The following is a 21,320-nucleotide window of genomic DNA, read 5'->3' on the forward strand; positions in this document are numbered from 1 at the left end:
GCTGAGGCTGCTTTTCCGGTGTCCCCGAGCTTCTCTGGCTTTCTGAAGGCTTTGATGGATGCTCCAGGAGTTAAACTCTGCTCTTCACGAAATGTGTTTAGGTCACCGTTTTATTTTTCTTCAAGCAAAAGGAAGGTGTTAGAACGTGGCTCCAGCCCTTTGAACAGTGTTTTGTAGGCTCTGGGAGATCTGCATAAACCAGCCTTGTTGTGCAAGGTAGATTTTCGGACACAGAAACTTGTCTGCTTTACAGCGCCTGCACGTGGTGTAGCGAGAACATCTGCAAGACAGGACAAGCACCGAGGTTAGTGCGAAACGCGGACGAGTTGAGAAGGAACTTTTCTTTCTGTCTTCCTTCTGCTCCTGCTTTGCGCTCCTGCTGGAAGGAGGATGGGGCAGCTGTGCGGCCGGTGCATGCAGCTGCTGCGGGACTTCGTGGCCGCTGTGCAGAGGATGTGCTCCGAGCTGGTGCGCAGCATCAAGGAATGCCTGACTCTGATCAGCAACTGCTCCTGCTTGAAGCAGGGCAGCTCGAAGGCCAGGCAGCTGTACCAGCCCATCCTGCAGCCGCACGAGAGGGTGACAGCGCAGGAGTTTCTGCAGCACATCGAAGCAGGTAAGACGGCTTGGGTTTTTTCTAAAGGGTTATGAAAGAGCGAGGGGACTTGTTTTGTGGGTTGAGAACAGCTTGCTGGGAGAGCCGCTCGGGCATGGCGTGCAGCAGCCCGGGGCTGTAGGAGAGGCTGGAGCTACAGAGCTTTTCCTCGGCAGCCGTGATGCCAAGTGCTCGAGCAGCCAGCGGTGGGATCCAGGCAGAAGTGGTCGGTCCCTTTCTTGCTCTGCCGCTGTTAATACATAACCCACGTCAGTGTGTTTCATAAAAATGAGTCCTTCTTCCAACTGCAGTTAATGTTTGGAAGTGGGCCGCTGGGAGGAGGCGGCGGGCAGGGAGGTTTCCCGGTGCTGAGCAGTGTCCGTGTTGGGGGGCTGGGGATGTCTGTGCCGTGGTGGGGGTGCTCAGAGTCACCCTGGGACAGGAACCGCTGGGCTCCCAGGCCTTCCTCGGAGTCCAAGCAGCTGATCCGCCTAAATGCTTTTGTGCAAGCTTTTTAGACATAAAGCTTGAACACAATAATGGGATTCTGCTTGAATCAAAGTAGATCCACAACTCTTCCTGTATCTCCTCTGCTTTACAGTCTACCTCCCTAATTCCCCTGTTTACCTACATGTGATGTCCTCTTCATCCAAAAATACCAACAGGAAAACTTGTTTTATTTTACCTGTCTATCACAGAATATGTTCTTGGATGAGTGTGTTTTGTCAGTTGTCCAATTTAAAAACATTTCTTGTCTCAAGTTTGGGCTGAGCCCATTGTTTGCTTGCCTTTGCTTTGTCTCACAGCTAATTGGACGTATCCCTTCAAGTTAAACAACTTTGGGCTAAAGCTACTGCAAAATCCTGCATCGCCTTCTGCTTTCACTGGTGTGCAGGGTGTGGAGCACAGACTAGTGTTCCTTTATTTGCCTTGTTAGGGACATAAAACCATCTTGTGAGGGGGAGCAGGAGAGGCATTTTTCTATGGTGTGACACAGTTCATGCTGTTTGGAATGGTCTGTCATGGAACAGCCTTTGGAATAATGGCTGTGACGTGGGCTGTTGGGAACATGCGTGAATTGGCCTCAGCGGGTGTTGTTATCCCATCGATGTGGGGGGTCCCAGGCTGCTGATTAGCAGCTGAAGCAGTTCACTAGTTGTTGCACTTGAAGCACTGGCTAAATCCTGGAGTCCATATTCAGAATAGGATCAGGTCTTTCGGCCTGATGCAGAGTGGGGATCTTCCTGACTGGAGAAGAGTGTTGGTTAATGGATCAGGTGCCATGAAGGGGTGGTCAGGAAAAAATGGTGAGGCCAGAGTGGCCCTTTACAGCACCCACTAGTGCTTCCTGAAAAGAATGTGTATGATTTCTTGAGAAATCCTCTCCTCTCTGAGCGGGGTCTCCCAAAGGCTGATCTGAACCCCAGTACAGCAGCAGGGAGCCTAGAGCTGCTGTGGCAGCTCAGGGTGACCCCAGGGCCCATCACAGGAGGCACAGCACCCAGGAAGAACCAAGGGGAATTCTCCGAGTGGCCAAATCCTGCTTGCAAGACAGATGGAGGCAGGGAAGTCTCATGAAGAGAACCAAGAGAAACCCCTCCCACCTCAGGGCTTTCCTGCATATTTTATTCTGAGATGGAACAAGTCCATCCTCAGTTCTGGACACAATAAGCAGGGAGCCAACATTTGAACAGTTTGAGTGCAAAGGAGAGACTTCACAGCTCATCATCATACTCAGCTGTTAGCTAGGACAGCAAATGCTGGTTATTATGAGCAGAAAAAGGTTCTGAGAGGCTGCTGCTTTATCATTCTCCCAGACAGAACCACACAGCTATGTGGGAGGTTCAGGTAGTCAGTGTGTAAGGAACAGAATTAAACCACAGGAAGAGATTCTGATTTTTCTGTATAACTGTCACACATTGGCTAATGTGTATTGTTAATTATTAAACAAAACCTTTACATGAAGCAGTTCTGTGAAGCCCACTTACCTAACCTTGAAGGCTGGAGTTTGCTACTCTTGACATGTCAGCAGCTTCTAATGCCTTGAGCTGCTGCCTGAGTTTTGCACTGAGGCATGAAAGCTCACATTCTCATCTCTTTCTCCCGTGGGAGGCAAAGTAAATCTTGTGCATAGATGTATTTCAATCATTAATGCACTGCTTCAATCTATTGTCTGAAAATACATCTTCTAATTGAGTGTTCCATCAGTCAATTGGGTGTACATGAGCTTTTCAGCATTTTATAGTATTGAGCAGTTGTTCAATGGCCTTTTTTTAACTCTGCTGCTCCATTCTACACATCATAAGAACACTTCAGTCACTTCAGAAGTCATGCATGACTGCTATTACTTGATAGTTCTTGCTGAACATCTAGTTTATTCCTAGGGGAACTATCATACTGGAGAACAGGTAGACACTCATGCTAGGAATTTGAGCCTAAGGCAAGCCCACTTCCAATTTGTGCTGCTGTTCCCTGAAATCCTGTGTTGTAATACCCAGGACAAGAAACACAATGAACTTAAACTTTAGTAAATTAAAAACGAATACTCCTTCTCTAGCTCATAGCTAAGAACACCATATGCAGTGGATATATCTTAACAAAAATCTTCTGTAATTCAGGAAATAAATACAGATTTTTATGGAGAACAACAACACCTGCATTTATATTGGATAGCATAAAAGTGACTAAAGGTTATAATTTATCTTGCTTCCAATCACTAGGTTTGTGAGCTTCACCAGAGGCATTGCCAAGGACAGGTTATTCCAGATTCATTTGTTGCAGAATGAATTCTGCAGCTCATGAAAACATGAATAAGGATAGATGGGCTCTATGGAGTCGTTGCAGTACAAAAAATCCTTATGTGTTTGTTTGGCTGTAAGTTTTCATTTCTTTTTGTAAACTGACCCTTTTCAGGTATGATTGAGTGTGTGCTGTCATTGTACATCTTCAGGTTTTGAAATGTCGCCGCTTGGGAAGGACCCTCTGGAAGCCTTGAGGACTTTGGCCTTTTCAGAAAACCCAGGTTTGCAGCAGTCTGCTGCCCTCTACTACTTGCACGTGAGTCAGCACAGTAAGTTACCTCAGTGCTTTAGAAATTTTTCACATAATTATAAATAAAAAGGGGGTGTTTTTTTCCAACTATGAAAATCCCTTTGACCCCTTTGAATCAAAGTTCTATTTCTTCCATGCTGTGTTGTTTGCTAAGGAAGGTGGAAATGCTGTCATTGCCATGTGGGCAGTTCTTTTGGGTTTTGCCATGAGGAGGTATCTCTCATTTATGTAACTGTCATACTTCTGGAAAAGCTCAGCAGAACCCAAAGGAGTTAGAGTCAATGTACCTTGAATCTCCTAAAAGCAACACAGTCAAAACTATGGAGGAAGGAAATGGACATAGTGATAGATTAAGGTTTTATCTTATATAATTTTTGGAAGAGGACAACACTCTAGAGGCCAGATTGTAGTGGAAATTTATGAAGGAAATGTTCTTCTTTGTCCCAACTATTCCATGCAGGCACTTGGCTCCTGGGGTAGCCTGTAAATGCTAAGAAACCAGCCTAGATTTGCCAAAGAAGAATCCACCAAGAGTTGGGGTTCTGCAAAAAGGCAGAAATACCTTCAACAAACAGGCTTTGATTTGTTTTTTTTGTTTGTTTGTTCTACATTTACTTCAAGGAGAACATTCTGGCACTTGGCTAGATAGCTCTATCCCATATATTTTTTGCTGGATAAAAAGTGCAGATGGCCACGTGAGGCCCTGCTCTGAGGCAGAATGACTGGTTTGGTAGCCAGGCATATTGCTTCCCTTCACATGATGGTTTTGAACCACTTGATTATTCAAAACCTTTTGAGAAAACTTGCCCTGTTTGCTAGTGGCAATGGAATTTAAATGAAGGGAAATACCACTCAGTGTGTATGGTAGCATCTGAGGATTAAGACCAACAAGAGACAAATGTGAGTGCAGTGAACGATGAGACTCCTGAATGTTTCCTCTCGACCCTGCAGTCAATGTTCCCCTGCCTGTGGAGCACCTGGAACCCTTCTACGCTTTGCTACGGTCTGCTGACCTGGAGGTGCAGCAGATGTCTTCCTTGTCCCTTGTCAACTTCTTGCTGGAAGGAAACAGTGAGTAATTAACAACACATTCACATAAAAGAGTATCTCTTCAGCCAAACTCAGAAGTGGGGCATGTCTGCACACCCAGGGCTACACAAATCCAAATCCCATTTCTTGTGCTCCTGATAGGACGGGTGTGGCTCTGTTTCTCTCTGCAAGCCACACAGACTCTGCTGGCACTAGGATATATCAGATCCCTCTATCTAGATCATGTGGCAAGAGATCTTGGATCTGTGTGCAAAGGCTGATACGTGATTCCCAGAGTGGTGGTGTGGGAAGAGTTTCACTGCTCTCATTCTTGGATCAAGAGCCCACCACTTACCCTTTCAAGCAACAGATACATCTTTTAGAAATAAACTTGTTGCACTTTCTAACATTAAGATTAAGTTTGGAAACAGAATTGCTAGCAGAAGTATTTGACAACTTCTGAATTAGAAGGTCTGAACATCTTTTACTTTCATGAGCCTGAAGAGGAACCAAGCAAACCCAGGCAGGGGCTGAGAGTGCCTTTCGGGTGTTTCCATCCTAGCTCTATTTGGTATAATCATAATACAGACACCCAAAGCAGAGGAAGATACTTTATTTTCACAAAGGCACCAACTGTTTACTTTTCTGTTTGTCCATTTTTAATTGAATTTATGAATAGTTGACAAAGAATTGGTTGTCGAGATGGGTTTACTTGAGCCAATTCTGGACCTACTGGAGTCAGAGGATCCCACTGTCCAGTGTAACTCCTGTGCCTGCATCATGACTTTGGCTGTTTCAGGTGAGTCTGCTGTTCTTTCCCTGTATCCTTTCTAGCTAATTCGTTCAACTCTTATGTCATATTTAAAGGTGGAAGAACAATTTGCAGTGGGTTTGGGTGTTAAGATGCAGCAGCAAATTCTGGTCTTCCCACCTCGTACCTTCTGCCTCTGGAGATTTCAGTGAAGATCTTTTTCTCTGTGTTTCTGCCCTTCATTCCCTTATGATTACAAACCTTTTTCCAATTTCAAACCTAAATATATTTGACTCAGTAGGTGTCTACACTGGGTTTTACCTCAGTAGTTCTCCCTCTCTGAGGTCTGTGCAGATGAGGCTCCTTATTTTACTGGACTGAAGAAGCCAAGCTCGTTTCAGCCTCCTGTTGTGAGCCAGTCCCTCCATCCATCTTCACAGCCCTTCTCAGGCTGAGGGATGAGATCCAGGAATGAGACACAGCAATTGCATCTGCTGTTTTGCAGGCACTGTTACAGTCCCAAGATGTACATAAATGCTGCAGGAGTTCCACTTTGAATTAATTTCTCCTGAAAGAGAGGTCACCAGCAATGTACAATATTCCAGCTGGGGTCTCACCTGTGTCTTCTGTGGGGGCATCTGTGGAAATGCCTTTTGTGGTACATTTTGCTTTCTTTGTAATTGCATCATGGTGCAATTGGAACCTGCAGCTGACTTAAACACTTCATCTTTATCCTCCTCTTTTGCTATTTCCAGTAGGCACCAATTAAGGGCCTGCAACAAAAGTTTCCAGGTGCACATCCATGTATTTTGCCTTTCCCATCAAGCCAGTTGTTCTCCTTTAAGGAAGAAAAAACTTCTGAAGCACCCAATGGCTCGTATGCCATCATATTTTCCCCAGGTTTTGTCTGAATCCTTTTGCCCAAATTTGAGGCTCTATTCTACATTCATAAACATTCATGGAGTGTACTGTGAAAGAGAATGAAGAAAGCAGCAATATCTGAATTCTCAATCTTTTTACTGCTCTCCTTTGCTCAACTAATGAGTTTCCATCACACCAAACTGGTTTCCATTATTTGGAGCAGCACAAAATAATTTCTGCTTCTGCAGAGGGAAATAAAAGAACAATATGCAGGCAGATGACATTGGAGAAAGGCTTGTCTTCAAAATTGGCCTAAAAATTTCACCACAATGAAGCTTCCCACGTGGAAAAGCTATTTTTAAATACATGACTATTCCCAGAGCAGTTATTTTGCTCAAAACTTAGTGCATTTCTTTTTCCCCAGAATAAAAGGCATTTTCTTGAATATAAAATATTCGTATGGAGGCAGAAAGGGACTTGTCCTGGAATACTGAACTGGTACTGGGTGAACTACACTTGAGCAGATATGCTGGACTGTCTGTGTGTGTCAGTTCCCCAGTGTAGATAGGTTCCAGGTACAGAAATAGCACCTTTGTTCTCTTAACTATAACTAACTAAGTTATTTGGCACCTGAAGAGTTGATCTCATCCAAATACCTTCACATTTCTTGCTTTCTATTCCTTCATTTTTCTCTCAGCAAAATCCCAGAGACTGGCCATGGTTTGAACTGTCTAGAAAAGTATGTAAATTAAACAATACTCAACTACAAGTCTTCTGGTCTTCAGTGACAGTTTAGGTTATATAAACAATGAAAGATGTAGACTGTGGACTTCGTTTTCTCATAGAGTGGTTTGGGTTGGAAAGGACCTTAAAGACCATCTAGATGCAACCCCCTGCATGGGCAGGGACACCTCCCACCAGCCCAGGCTGCTCCAAGCCCCATCCAACCTGCCCTTCAACACTGCCAGGGATGGGGCAGCCACAGCTGCTCCAGCCCTCTGAGCATCTTTATGGCCTCCTCTGGACTAGTTCCAACAGCTCCATGTCCTTCTTATATTGGGGGTTCCAGAGCTGGACACAGCACTGCAGGTGGGGTCTCACCAGAGCAGAGCAGAGGGGCAGGATCCCTTCCTGGCCCTGCTGGCCACACTTCTTGTGATGCAGCCCAGGATGGGGTTGGTTTCTGGACTGTAAGTGCACATTGGCAGCTGCTGTTGAGCTTTTCATCAACCAGCACCCCTAGGTCCTTTTCCTCTGGGCTGTTTTCCATTCATTCTCCCCTCAGCCTGTATTTGTACTTGGGATTGCCCTGACCCAGGACCTTGCACTTGGCCTGGTTGAACTCCATGAAGTTGCATGGGCCCACCTCTCTTTTTCTTTCATGAACTAATGACACAGGCCCTGAATATACCCTGCTAAATCAATTCAGTCTCACCTGCAGTTATTACACAGGGTTTTGTTGATGCTCTGTGAATAGCTTGATCAGCCGTACCAGGGGTACAAGGCAAGTATGACAGCTTGCTAACCTGGCTATGGGGTGTTCTGCTCCCTTTATTTGAATCATCCTAGTCACAAAACAAAAGCACTGACCCAGCTGTGACCTGTGGGTCAGAAGTCATGAAGCAGTTTTCCCTTTGAGCCACTGGAGTTTTAACAGGTTCCTTCAAACATGCAGGGAAATTTTGGTATATACCGAAGAACCAGAGAAGCAAACACCTAAGAAATCTAGTCCTGCTGGTGTCCTGCTCCCTGCTCACAGCGAGATGACAATGTCCTCTTCCTTTCTTGCTTTCCCTGATCCTTTTTTCCAGAGTCCAACCGGGAAGCCATTGGTGCTGCTCGAGGAGTGACACCCCTGCTGTCTCTTGCCAATTCCTACGATCCCAGGGTCCAGCAAAATGCAGTTGGGGCTATCCTCAACCTCACAAGATCAGGTACTTTCTTGACTAATGGCTTATCTAAAATTGCGGAAATTTCTCACTGATAAAAAAAATAATTCCAAAGGGCTGGGGCAAGAATAAAAGTGTGTCTGAGTAACAAGTTCTTCCTTTTGTAGGTGGCATTTCTGTAGATGCCATCGGCCAGTGACATAAATGTGGCCTCTCTTTAGCTAATACACACCCTTTGTTGCATACTACTGAAACAGGAAGGCTTAATTCTCAACCCCGAGGTGCTACTGTACAAGCCCTTAAATAATCAGAAAAAGAAATAGAAAAAAAAAATAGTTGTTAAGGAAATAACTAGGTCTAAAAAGCTGGCACCACATTCAGTGGTACTTTGAAGCCATCTCAGAAGCTCATCCAACAAGGTCAAGCTCTAGCAAGGTTTGACATGTATCCCCAGCTTGAAGTTGGAAGAGGCAAAATGTAACTATTATGGGCCAGATGTTAAAGGGTCCTGGGGTATCTGGCAGCAGCTGTAGCAAAAGCACTATTTGCACCTCAGCAGCAGCATGTGCACTGCCCTGCATCAACTCTGAAACAAACCAGCACCGAGTCTCACCTCTAGGTAATACCATTGCCCCACGCAGCTGCTGATGCACTGGTGAATAATGTGCTACTTCTGTATGGTGTAGGGGGGTGGTTGGCAAGAACTTTTACAGTTGGCTATTATACACCAAGAATTTTAAACATAATTTGTTGGTTTTTAACACAGAACTCAGGGTGAATGTTGTACCTGAGGGTTTCCAGCTTCTCAGACTCTTAGAACAGCCTTTTTCTTAAAAGCAGCAAAGGCTTAATGGATCAGACAGCCTGCTTTTCACTTTGCTGCTCTAATGCACCCGCTCAAAATGATGTGCTCTCCGGTCAGGCTGATTGGCACGTATTTGGGCAACTTCACCACTCTCCAGAATCCAATGATTGTGCATATCCCCTGCAGAAAAGAGGGAAGGAAGGGGAAAGACGCCCTAACAGCACCTTTCTTTTTTTTCTTTTTTAATGGCAGAGAAAATCCAACAGGTCCTATGCAAGGAAGGAGCCCTGCCAGTTCTTGCATTGCTGCTGGAATCTCCTGACTCAGAAGTGCAGGTATGGCTCAAACAGGTCAGGTTTTTGCAGAGAGCAGTCTGACTGTAAGGAGAGCACAAACCACAGCATGTGGAATGAAAAGGTGCAGAGGAGGGAAGGTTTCTTTAGGGAGGACAGGAAACACAGGAGAGCATCTTGGTGCAACTCAGCTCAGGCAGATGATGTCTGTTCAAAACACAGTTTTTCTAGCTCCACAGGAGGAAGTTTATGATACAGAAGTGCATCTGCCAGCACACACTAACCCATGGACACACAGTGGTACCTTCCTGTGTCTTTCGGCTCAGACACGTTGCAGATAAGCCTCTTCCTCTGTTTTGTTGGAGGATTTTTTTGCATCCTGACTTTGATCTTGCACTCTAAGCAATTGTACTAACTGCTCTGAGAAAGAATAACTTACAAAGACTTTTTCTTCTTATTGTAAATGTCTGGGAAATCTTCCTGTTTTATGCCTAGCACGGACACCTCTGAGATTCTGCACACGTAACAGAAAGCTGGTCTTGGACCAAAAGTGTGCTGATGAAAACCTGAGTCAGGAGTTGTGAACCCTAAAATCCACTAGTTTCTCCATTCAGTCCCCTGAGTAGAACAGGGCTGTTTCCACTGGTGTTCGTTGTCTCTATTCAGTTCTCTCTTTAAAAGTCTGAAGTGATGGAGTCTCTGGAATTGCTTTCTGCAAACCATCTGAGATTCATCTTGAAATTTCCTCCACTGCAGTTCAACCTGTTTCTTCTAATTATACTTCCCTGGTAATACATACTCTTATATACATAATCCTCCCTAGCTTTATTGTTTAAATCTTTTGGAAATGATCCCTTGGCATGAGGGCAATGACCACATCCTGCTTGAGTAAATCAAGGTGTGTGTTTAGGGGTTGTTTGTTTGTTTGGGGGGGTTTTGTTTGGGTTTTTTGTTGCTTTGTTTGGTGTTGGTTTTTTTATGATGCTTGGACTGGGTCATCTCGGAGGTTCTTCCCAACCATGACTATTCTGTGATTCTGTGACTCCCTTCACCATGCTCCAGTGTGACCTCCTCTCTCTCTGCTCTTGGCTTTCTGCAGTATTACAGCTGTGCTGCCCTGAGCAATGTGGCAGCCAATGCTCAGCATCATGAAGCCATGCTGAGCCCTGCCAACAGGTTCCTGCTGCGGACGCTCATCTCTCTCCTGTCCTCTGCTGTGGACAAGGTAAAGACATGGCTTTCTCTTTGTCTAAAGGCTTAGCAGCAGAGCAGAGCTTTCAGGCTCAGTCTTGCACAACTCTGCAAGGCACCTTTCCCATGAGAAAAGACATATGAGTTGGCCTTCCAGTACTTGAAGGGTCTCCAGGAGAGCTGGGGAGGGGCTTTTCATCAGAGAAGACAGTGATAGGTCAAGGGGTGATGGTTTTAAACTGAGAGAGGGGAGATTCAGGTGAAATATGAGGAGGAAATTCTTCATTAAAAGGGTGGTGAGGAACTGGGATGGGTTGCCCAGGGAAGTTGTTGATGCCCCATCCCTGGACATATTTAAGGCCAGGTTGGATGAGGTTTTGTGCAGCCTGGTCTAGTGGTTCCCTGCTCATGGCAGGGGGGTTGGAACTGGATGATCTTTAAGGTCCCCTCCAACCTTAATGATTCTATGATTCTATGTTACATACCTAGGCTCTACAAGGTCAATGTATGGAGAAAGAAAAAGGAAATCATTAAAGTTGTTCCATAGCCCCAGACACTTTCTGTAGACTGGGATGGCCTGTATTCTTTAAACTTGAAATGATGTGTGTGAAGTGCTCTGTCCAGGCTCTCAACTGTCTTTGATCATTGTGTCTGGGACAGGAGGTATCTGGAAAATCTGTTGTGCTGCTTGTTGTTGTTGTTTTTTTTCTTTTTGGTATCCATAACTCTGACTATATGGCTTCAAAGAGTAACACCTTGAAAATTTTACTTAGTTGAGCCACCCCAAAGAAACTTCAATAAGCCACAATTCAGGACTTAAAGGTTGGAACCTTAAATTCTGTGTAGAAGGGAGGTGAAAAAAGGTGTAAAGCAAATGACACCAATTAACTCCATTTTCCTATAAGTTATCTGACATTCCTAAAATAAACCAACATCTGAACTCCATTGTCTTTTCCTAATCAACAACAGGATGACTGATACTAGAGGAGGTTGAAAATTATCCAAGGGCTGGAGCAGCTCTGCTATGAGGACAGGCTGAGGGACTTGAGGCTCTTCAGGCTGGAGAAAAGAAGACTCCAGAAGGACCTTGTAGCAGCTTCCAATACCTGGAAGGGGCCTAAAAGAAGGCTGGGGAAGAGCTGTTCACAAGGGCATGTAAAGACAGGACAAGGGGTGATGGTTTTAAGCTAGAAAAGGGTAGATTTAGGTTGGACATTAGGAAAAAGTTCTTTAATATGAGGGTGGTGGATCATTGGAACAGGTTGCCCAGAGAGGTGGAGGAGGCCACATGCCTGGAGACACTCAGGGTCAGGCTTGATGGGGCTCTGAGCAACCTGGTCTAGTGTGAAATGTCCCTGCTTATTGTAGGGGGGTGGGACTGGATGAGCTTTAGAGGTCCCTTCCAGCCCAAGGCATTCTATGATTCTTTGAAAAAAAAATAATAGAAACTTTGAAAAAAAAAGTTGTGTCCCAAATGTTGTTCTCCAGAGATAATGTCATATCTTGCTAGTGTTGTCACGTTTATCTTGTGTACAATAGGCAAGAACATGCATTACTGAAACCACTCTTTTTCCCCTTTGGCACAAGCAGGTTTCCAGCCAGGCATGTGTTTGCCTCAGAAATTTGGCTGCCAGTGGTAAGCAATTTATTGGAGATAAACAAAACACACTATTTCTTTTTCTTTCTCTCTCTGCCTTTTGGAGTGAGCTCAGTGGGCTGGGAACCTTTCATATTAAAAGTAAGGAGATACCCTCTTTTCTGTGTTTTAATTGGATGTTAAGGGAAAAGGGAAGTACAGGTTTACTAACTAAACCAGCCTCAGAACTCCCAGATAGCAAGGGGAAGTATCTGGATGAAATGAGAGAGACAGCAGAGGTCTTCTCATGCACAGAGCCTTTGCAGCTGTATTAAATATTTCTCCCTTCCAGGGGTCCAGGACAGGGTTGTTCATCTAGAACACGTGGAGGTGCCTCATTTCCAATCAATCCCAGTGACAGTGGAGCTGGAAATGAAGGATCTGCTGCCCTGCTTCTTGGCGTGGCTGAACGCCCCTGGTCTGCTTGGCCTTTGGGGCTGGCACTCCATCTGCTGGCTGCTCTGCCTTTGCCTTTAGTGCCCAGAAGCAGCTGATGAGGCTCAGGGATGAGTGGGGCACAAGGATTCAGGCAGGATGGGTGACCTCTCCCCTGGCTAACCACAGCTCCAAGAGATAAGTGGTGCCTGGGGGAGATCTTTGTGCAGCAGGAGCTGCCACCTTCTCACCTGGTCCTGGGCCAGTGAAGCACTCAGAAAGTTCCTCCCATTTATTCTCACTGAGGCTCAGACAGAAACTGAAGGGTGTCCAAAGCCACAGGCAGCTCTCAAGCTTGGGCAAAAGGAGCCAGAACAAAGGAGGATTTATTTTCATAACCAAACATCCAGCCCTGTCCCATCCCTTCGAGGTGGATAGGTGCCCTCTAATTTCATCACTGAAGCAGTCAAATGCTTGTGAGTCAGGGCCTGACCATCTCCTTGCGGTGCTCTGAAGCTCCCTGACCTTGCTTGTTTTCCCAAACCAGCAGATATCCAGGCAGAGATGGTTGCTGAGGACGTGCTGCCCCAGCTGTGCTCCCTCCTGGCGTCGCGCGGCCAGGACGTGCGTCGCGCCTCCGTCGCGCTGCTCTGGAGACTGTCCCAGCACCCGCACAACCAGGTGGGAGGGCATTTCTCCAGGGCAGAGGGCAGTTCTGGCCCCGCTGGGGCTGGCACGCAGCTGTGGCACAGCTGAGGGTGAGATGCACCTCGAGAAGGAGCGAGGGCTGCCCAGCCCCTCTCCCTCCCACACAAGGGCGGGAGGGTCTCCCCGCGCTGCCACGTCTGCTGCAGGACCCAAAACCTCCTGTAGCTAATCAGGTTGCCTGCAGTGGGACCCAGGAGAGGGCAGAGTGGGAGGTGGTGGGTGTCTGATTCCTTAAATGCACGGACACCACCCTGCACTCCCTGCAGCTCCCTGTGGTCCCTCAGTCCCCAGCCCCAGGTCTCCAGGTGGGTGCACCAAGGGGCTGGGCACCTGTAGCACCACGAGAAGCTGCAGCCAAAGAGGCAGCTGAGGAAGATGTCCCTTGGCTGCAGAGCTTCCCCACACATTGGAAAAGCTACTCAGTGTGCACCTCAAGTGCATCAGTGGCAAGTAAAGGGCTAAACCACTTCACTTCCCTATATGGACAGGGATTCAAGAGTGCATTTACACAAATTCAACACCTTTTGAATTAGAATCTAGACAGCAAGGGGGGCTAATCACATTTGAAACCCCATCCATCTTTAGCTAATTCCCAGGACTTCCCTGTGTCTCCTCAGGTCCTTAGTTCCAGCGTGGTTGTTTTGCTCAGGGCAAACACCACCCTTAGCAGTGCATCCCTGGGCAAGTACATGAAGAAGTCTGGCTAGAAACTACAGCAGGAGGCTGTACAGCAAAGCCTCACCCTCGGGGGTTTATTCTCCAGTGAGAAGTATCTGCAGCTCAGCATTTGTTTTAGAGAGGAAACAGGGCTGTCCCTGCCTGCTGCGTGCAGAGCCCTGGGCTCTAAGAAGACCCTGACCTCTCCTGGCTCATCTCCTGCCTCCCCAGCTCCATGCCTCTCCTGGCCTGTTTTTCAAATTGTTTCAAGGCTTCTTTCCCTAACCCAGGCTGAGTTCTCAGTGAATGCAAGAGGGACTTCTCCATGGGAACAGCTGTTGGGAAACAAGCCTCTGAACAAAGCTAACCCTTACAACCCAGTCAAGTGATGCTTGAATTATTACTAATACTACCCAGGACACAATAGGGCAGACTTCATCTGCCCTTTTGTTACCATAAGCAAAGCCCTGGGATTGCTTCACAGGAGCTGCTCTCCCTGCTTAAACCCCTCCTGCAATCCCCTAGCCAGGTTGTTGACAGCAATTCCCAGCAAGTGCTGGAAAACTTCCCTTGTGCAGGGGGAATTTTATTCAGTTCTCCCAAGGACATCACGACCCTGAAACACTAAAGAAAGAGTCAGGCTTTGTGAGAAAACAGCCTTTTAAATCACATGCTTTTGAGCAAGGACCTGGAAGTCAGGGTGGCAGGGGTCTGGCTGCTCCAGATGCTGCTGCTGACTTTCCACTCCAGATACAAAACAATTTTGCCTTCCCACCCTGCCTGGGAACGGGATAAACCTGATCTTGTCAAGAAACCCCTGAATAAGGGGTGGGAGTGCAGCATTGACATTGCAAGCACAGTTGCTGCTGGAATGCTTTGCCTTTGTTTGTTTGTCTGTTTTTTTTTAATCCTGTGAGAAGTTAGATCAGTGTCCATCTGAACCACCCAGGCCATTCTTACGCAGAAATTTCTCGTGATTCTCTCATGCTGTGCAGGATTGAGCCAGGAAACAAAATCTGGATCCCAGCCACATGCCAGCCAAAAAAAAGAGGCTCAGCAGAATTAGAGGACTGTCACTTGCTACTGGAGGTCCTAAATAAACAGAAGAGCTTGGCAGGGAAGTCGTTATGTATGAGAAAGTTTATTTACAGTCTGTGGACAATTTCCTCCTCTCAGGCTGCAGCAAATCAAATTTGGGTTCTGTAGCTGATGTGATTACATAGACAAGAGGATGGTCAGGACAAAAGCACAGACAACAGTCATTAATTACAATATAATAGGATTATCTAAAATTACATTACTTCAGTCTTTGAAGAGGAGAAAAACTAAAATTAGAAAATTTACAGCCGTACCTGCATGTAAGATTCTGTAAATGCTCCAAGTTCAGCCATAGCACTGCCCTGTCCATCTATTATCTTGTTTTATTTTAGGATTGCTGGTTGTCACAGTGCTTAAAAATGAACTTAAGTGAAGAATGCCAGCTAAGATAAAAAGAAAACAAAATATACTTTTGTAATTTAAGTGAGAGGAAGATGCAAGTTAAACTAATTTTTAAAGACATCTGCCTTTCATGCTGCTTCAGTGATCCTGACCTTGCAGGGTTCAGAACTATAGGATTTTTTTCAACTGTGTATAGGGCTGATTTTTGGTTTAGGTTGAACACTAACTAATGTGTCTCAGTTTCTAAGTAACACAAATAATATAGTTCATTACTTACAAACATAAGAACTGCGTTAGGAACTTGAATTCCTAAGGGAAAGAGACTGAAGTAAAAAGTTTCCCAAGAGGAAACTCTATGTTGCTTTTAATTGTAGACCTAACCCAAAGTGTGCTGAGATCAGGTTTCTCTTACAAACAGCTGTGTCCCCTTAATCCCTCCTGGTATTGAGGATACCTGGGCACTTAACCAAATGCAAGTAAGAGCCAATTAATATCAACAGTAGTTGGAGAAACCAGACATTACAGGCAGGGAGAGAGGGACTTGCTGAAGTCCCTCTAAAATACCCCTCAGATGGCAGGGAAATGTATGTATAAACTGAGAGGATGCTGTTCAGAAGGTGCTACTGATGAGATGCCTGTTCACAAACTGATCTACCCACACATTACTGCAGGTGAGGTGAATTGCTGAGGTACTCGAGGACCAGCTGCTGCAGCTTCACCACTTACTTCTGCCTTTCCCACCCGTCCTGGCCACTTCTCCTTCCAGCCACGTCCTTCCCCTGAGGATCAACCTCTGGGAAGCATTTGATGCAAACAGAAACAAGCTATGAGCCCTTAAGGCCTCCAGCTTTCCATAGCAAGTGCTCTAGATCAGTAGAGCAGATACAGAGAGAAGGAGCAGGTGGAGGCAGCCACTTCAGCACTGGTTCCGTGAGCTGAGCAATGCTTTGCTCCCAGAGCTCAGATCCCTGCCCTTGGCTGCACAGCTGCCCCGTGCTGTCCCTGCTGGATGTAACTGGTGCTGGTTGCTCTTCCCAGGAGGCTCTGGCGTGTGTGGAGCTCCTGCAGAGCCTGGGGAGGCTGCTGGCAGAACACAGAGGAGACCCTGTGATTGTTGGCCACGCTGCTTGTATCATCACAAACCTGAGCCTGGCCACACACACACAGGTAGGTACCCACTGGTTTTCACTGAACTGTACCCTGGGAGGTTGATGTTATGTTGATACCAAATTCCCTACAGAAAGGTGTTTAAATGAAACGTACACCAAGGACACTGTGAACAAAACTGAATGAATCAAAGCACCTGAACTGCCACAATGAAAGGGGGCTTTGTTCATATTTTTCAAAAAATGCTAATGAAGAAATGTCTAATTTTCCCTATGAGTGATGTGGTTACCTAACTTGAATGACTGACTGCATCATAGGTATAAAATGTACTTCTAACAAAGACATTTCATACTAATTAATGGAACCAGTCAGGAAAATCTAAGGTTAGTTAAAAGCTGAATCCTTATTCCCTAAGTCTTACTCTTTGGCTGCCCTTACTCATCCCCCTACGGTGTTCAGCACTGACCTAATTTCACTCCCAGTTGTTAAATAGGGCCCCAGCTATTGATACACAATGTATGTTGCCTGTTTGGCAAGATACTAGTTGTGCCACGATGCTATAAAGATCCCTGTTGCTGACTTTGCTTCTAATGAAACTTGGTTTCTAAGATGTGTCCCGATACAGAGACCTGCTGTTCAACACCACTCCTGGCATAGCAGATTCAACCTAAAAGACAAGGGATACACAGAAATGTTTCTCCAGAAACAGAACTCACCTTTGCTAGTGAGAGGCCATCTCATATCTCTGCAGATCAGAGCACTTTAACAGCAGAAAGTTTTCAAAGCCCTGGAGGCCAGTAAGAGAAACTGGGAAACTTCCACGTTTCCCAGGGGTTTGCCCTGGAGCACTCAGCTTAATCACCTCTGCAGCAGGACTGGAGCAGTGACAGCTGAACACGAACATACAGCCTGATGCACAGCAGCAGGTCAGGATACTGTGAGCTCAGTGATCTGTGATCAGGAGAACATCTCACAGACAGAGCAGGCCCTGGGAAAATGCCTAAAAATCAGGTGATCTCTGAACAATCCAAGGTGTTTGCTTTGTGGTGGATGTGGGAGGAGACGTTTCCACTATTTGGGTGTTAGCCCTTGTTATTGTCAAGAGTTACTCAGTACTTCCAAAGTCCTCCGACACCACTAAAACACAACGGAAGTGCTAAATAGGACCCTTTTTCTTGTTGCAGGGTATCATTGAGAGCCCATGTGTTGAAGGTCTCCTCCAGACCATGCTTTCTACTGACCTTCAAGAAGACTCTCTTCATTATGTGATATCTTGCCTTGCTGAGCTGGCCAAGCAAGGTAGGGAATCAACCCCACCACAACCCTGTCATCTGACAGGTGTGGGTATCCCTTGCTACTCCTAATGGGGATGGAGCACAGCTGGGCACACAGCCCAGGGCTTCCCTTTAAATTCATTGGCAGTTTTGCCATAAGCATCAGGAAATCAAGATCCATCATTTGCACTTTTTTTCAGTTGAAAAGTTTAAAATTTTTTAACTCAAAATTCTTTGCACTGAACTTCACTGCTGTACATGGTCTGTCTTTATTTGTAGTGTCACCCCATTTCTCCAGCTGAGTTCATTCTGCAATAGTAGAAACTAATATAACTAATATGTACTAAATTACCAAGTGCCTCTTTAAATTTTTAGCACATAGACTTCATGAGAGCTCCCAAATTACCACCAGTGGAAGGTCCAGCACTACGAATGGCAGAGAGAATCAGTGTGAGTTTTCCCAGCCTGCCCAGCACTGGGTGTTGCCCATCACACATTTAATCTCTTGTATCTGGATAACTGCCATGGCAACTTGTCACATTTACCTTTTGCAGGAGGTGCCCAGCAGCTGCTGGACAGACTGAGCCCACTGGGCAGGAGTGGATCTTGTACAAAATATGATTCATTCTTTCAGAAAACAAAACCAGCAAAATAAAAGTCCACAAGCCTTTCTACGAATCCAGTCCATGGCAGCATAGCCTCAGAAGATGACCCTTCTTTATAACCTAACCTTATACCACAAGTTCAGCACTGACCTTTGCTTCTCCAGCTGTGTAAAGGATTTCCTGTTCAGGCAGTCTGGTTTCTGGCAGACTTCTCACCACTTCTTCAGCGCTGGACTTGCTGTTTACAGACTCTTCTCTGTCTTCCAGAAGGAGCCACGTTATGTATGGTCCAGTGGATGGATGAACCCTTGACAAAGTGCTTGGTGAGCCTGGCTGGCCAACTGGAACATGCTGAGCCATCCTTTCAAGCTGCCTCCATCATCCACCACATGATAGGTCACGGTAAGTGTCACACAGCATTAACTGCTTCCAAAGGTAGCTACAGCTGGCTGGAGTTAAAGGAGCCTTTTCCCAAAGTAGTTAACTGCCAGGCACCAAACAACCCTTAACATTCCTGTAGCATCCCCCATCTGGTCTCCACAGACTTATTAGCATAAACATGCCTACAGTCACCCTTAAATTATACATGAAAAGTGCTTGAGTGTGTGAGAAAGCCAAGGGATGAAAATCATGTGACAGACTGATTCCAACTCCCCTGTCACAGGCCTTGAATGCTTCCAGGAAGGGGGCATTCATGACTTCTCTGAGCATCCTGTTCCAATGTCTCAGTACCCTCTTAGAGAAGAATTTCTTCCTAATGTCTAACCTAAATCTCCCCTCTTCCAGTTTAAAGCCATCCACCCCTCATCCCATCCCTCCCTGCCCTTGTCCCACGCACCTCCCCAGCTTTCCTGGAGCCCCTTCAGGCACTGGAAGGTGCTCTAAGGTCTCCCTGGAGCCTCCTCTTCTCCAGGCTGAACACCCCAGCTCTCCCAGCCTGTCTTCATAGGAGTTCTGATTCAGGTAGTTGTTGTCTTCTTCAAGCACTACTATTCTGCAGGGCTAGACAGTCCTAAGGTTCTTAAATACAACTTAAGTAGAAAGGTGGGATACCAAAATACTCACTGCCCAGGGGAAGAGGAGAGCACTTTCCAGGCAAGAAATATTGCTGCATCTTTGTTTGATCCTCCCTATCATTGTGTCCTGGTTTGAAAGGACCAGGAGAAAAATTGCCTCTGGTTTCTACTGACCTGCTGTTATGGGCTAAACCTGTGACACAGAGTGGAGGTGATGGCATTTCCCAGAGGCAGGACAGGCCTTGGTGAGACAGTTACAACGGGGTGGTTGTGTTGCAAAAGTTTAGACCAACTCTGCTCCCTGAGCAGCAACAGGAAAGCCTCTGATTGAGCCACACACGAATGTCATTCTAGACTAGAGTAAAACCAAAACCAAACACCAGTATTCATAGAGTTTTCAAGGCTCCTACTCATCTCCAGTGGTTCTCCCATTTCTGCAGAAAAGATGCTGCTGCTGTTGAGGGGTCACAGGGCAGAGATTCAGGCCTATCTCAAGAACTTCCTTACCCACCAAGAGATCCGCTTCCAGCAGCTCGGCATCTCCACCCTCTGCAGGCTGCGGGCAGGTGGGTCCCTCCTCTGGGAGGGGCTGGGTTTGCTGGTTGGGAGGTTGGGGGCTGTAAAACTAAAGGCTTTTTGTTCAGCAGGGAAACAGGACTTGGGCTACAGATCTTTTTATCTAATATAAGAAAGTCTGACACTAGATGCAACCTGAATTTATTTTGATCAAGCAAACGAGCAAATTGCATGATCAGCTGGTATTACAGCTGGGAAGGCTCACAGTTTGTTCATACTTCAAATTCTGCTCCTTTATGCTTTTTTTTTTCCCCATTTTTCATCAGTTTTTGTTGTTTGGGGTAGAAGTTGAGTACAGATGACAGAATGTGTATCTTGACACCTGTACAGCCAGAGCCATGACCCTGCTGCCTCTTGCCAGGCACCTGCTGCATTTGGCAACTGACCTGTAGACACTGGATCAGAAGTCAGCAGCAAACTATCCTGACTGGTCACAGGGATGAAAACCGTTTGTATCTACTATGTGTGGTAGAAGAACATTGTTCATAGAATCACAGAGTGTGTTGGGTTGGAAGGGATGCTTAAAAGTCATCTAGTTCACCCCCCCTGCAAGGCACAGGGACCTTTTTAACTAGACCAGGTTGCTCAGAGCCTGGTCAAGCCTGACCTGGAATGTCTGCAGGGATGGGGCCTCCACCACCTCCCTGGGCAACCTGTTCCAGTGCTTCACCCCCCTCACGTAGAGACCTTGTTCTGCCTTCTCTACGCATTACACAGTAGCAAGAACTATCAACTGTATCTAACCTGAAATACAAGCTTTTAAGTATCAGCACTAAAATAGAGGTGAAAACAGCAGTTGGCCTAACACTTGTTTTTACCCTTCAGACCCAGAATTTTCATTAGCATTCAGAAAAAGCCAAATGGCCACACTCCTTGAGCAAGTCAGACAACAAACAGAAGAAACTCAAGAGCTTCTCAGGGCAGCGATTTGCCAGGATGAGAGTTAATGTTGAAGCTGGACAGCTTATGAAAACTTGCAAGATCCAAGAGCCTGAACTTCCAGGGAAGACAATTCCTCTAATTGGTTCCTGCAGTTAAAATTTTCCTGCTGCTTGCAGTTTCAGATGTTCTGATAACAAGAAGCAGAGCAGGTCAAGAGACACTCCCTTGAACCCTTTGGCTGCTTCAGGGGGCTTGAGGGCTAGAGCTGCACTCCTGCCAACAGTTTGGAAAACACCTTTTATGCTTGGGTAATCATCCCTGGTTTGTTTTTGGCTTCCTCATCACCCCCCCAAAAAAACCAAAACAACAACAAAGTGTTGTGTTTGTGTAACAGGCTGATTCTCCTGAAGAGGCACCTCTCAAGTTTGCAGGTTTCTCTGCATTCACTTGCATTTTGTCTCCCTTCTGTGTTCCTGATTTCAGAGCATGTTCCAGGGGCTTGCCTTAAGAACCAGGAATTGAATTAACACATAGTATAAAGGAAGCAAACTACTAACAGGACACTACAGGAAGAAACTG

At 46.0% G+C, this 21,320-nt stretch overlaps 1 protein-coding gene across 1 annotated transcript; it reads left to right on the top strand.

Moving 5' to 3' along the window:
• Positions 1–13: 13 nt before the first annotated feature.
• LOC127382987 (uncharacterized) lies at positions 14–20,902 on the top strand. The gene is made up of 14 exons (XM_051615223.1): positions 14–616; positions 3,546–3,665; positions 4,598–4,717; positions 5,355–5,474; positions 8,099–8,221; positions 9,234–9,316; positions 10,374–10,499; positions 12,056–12,101; positions 13,024–13,157; positions 16,320–16,448; positions 17,573–17,687; positions 18,535–18,669; positions 19,724–19,849; positions 20,685–20,902. The coding sequence occupies exons 1-14, from the start codon at positions 391–393 to the stop codon at positions 20,804–20,806; spliced, it is 1,725 nt and encodes a 574-aa protein (XP_051471183.1). The 5' UTR covers positions 14–390; the 3' UTR covers positions 20,807–20,902.
• The last annotated feature ends 418 nt before the right edge of the window (positions 20,903–21,320 follow it).

Source organism: Apus apus, chromosome 3, assembly GCF_020740795.1.
Source record: "Apus apus isolate bApuApu2 chromosome 3, bApuApu2.pri.cur, whole genome shotgun sequence".
Taxonomy (NCBI): Eukaryota; Metazoa; Chordata; class Aves; order Apodiformes; family Apodidae; genus Apus; species Apus apus.

Excerpts from the sequence above, each read along its gene's own strand:
- LOC127382987 (XM_051615223.1), top strand. The coding sequence starts at position 391 with ATGGGGCAGCTGTGCGGCCGGTGCATGCAGCTGCTGCGGGACTTCGTG. Across the intron at positions 9,317-10,373 it reads CTCCTGACTCAGAAGTGCAG|TATTACAGCTGTGCTGCCCT; the intron begins GTATGGCTCAAA and ends GGCTTTCTGCAG. Across the intron at positions 10,500-12,055 it reads TGTCCTCTGCTGTGGACAAG|GTTTCCAGCCAGGCATGTGT; the intron begins GTAAAGACATGG and ends TGGCACAAGCAG.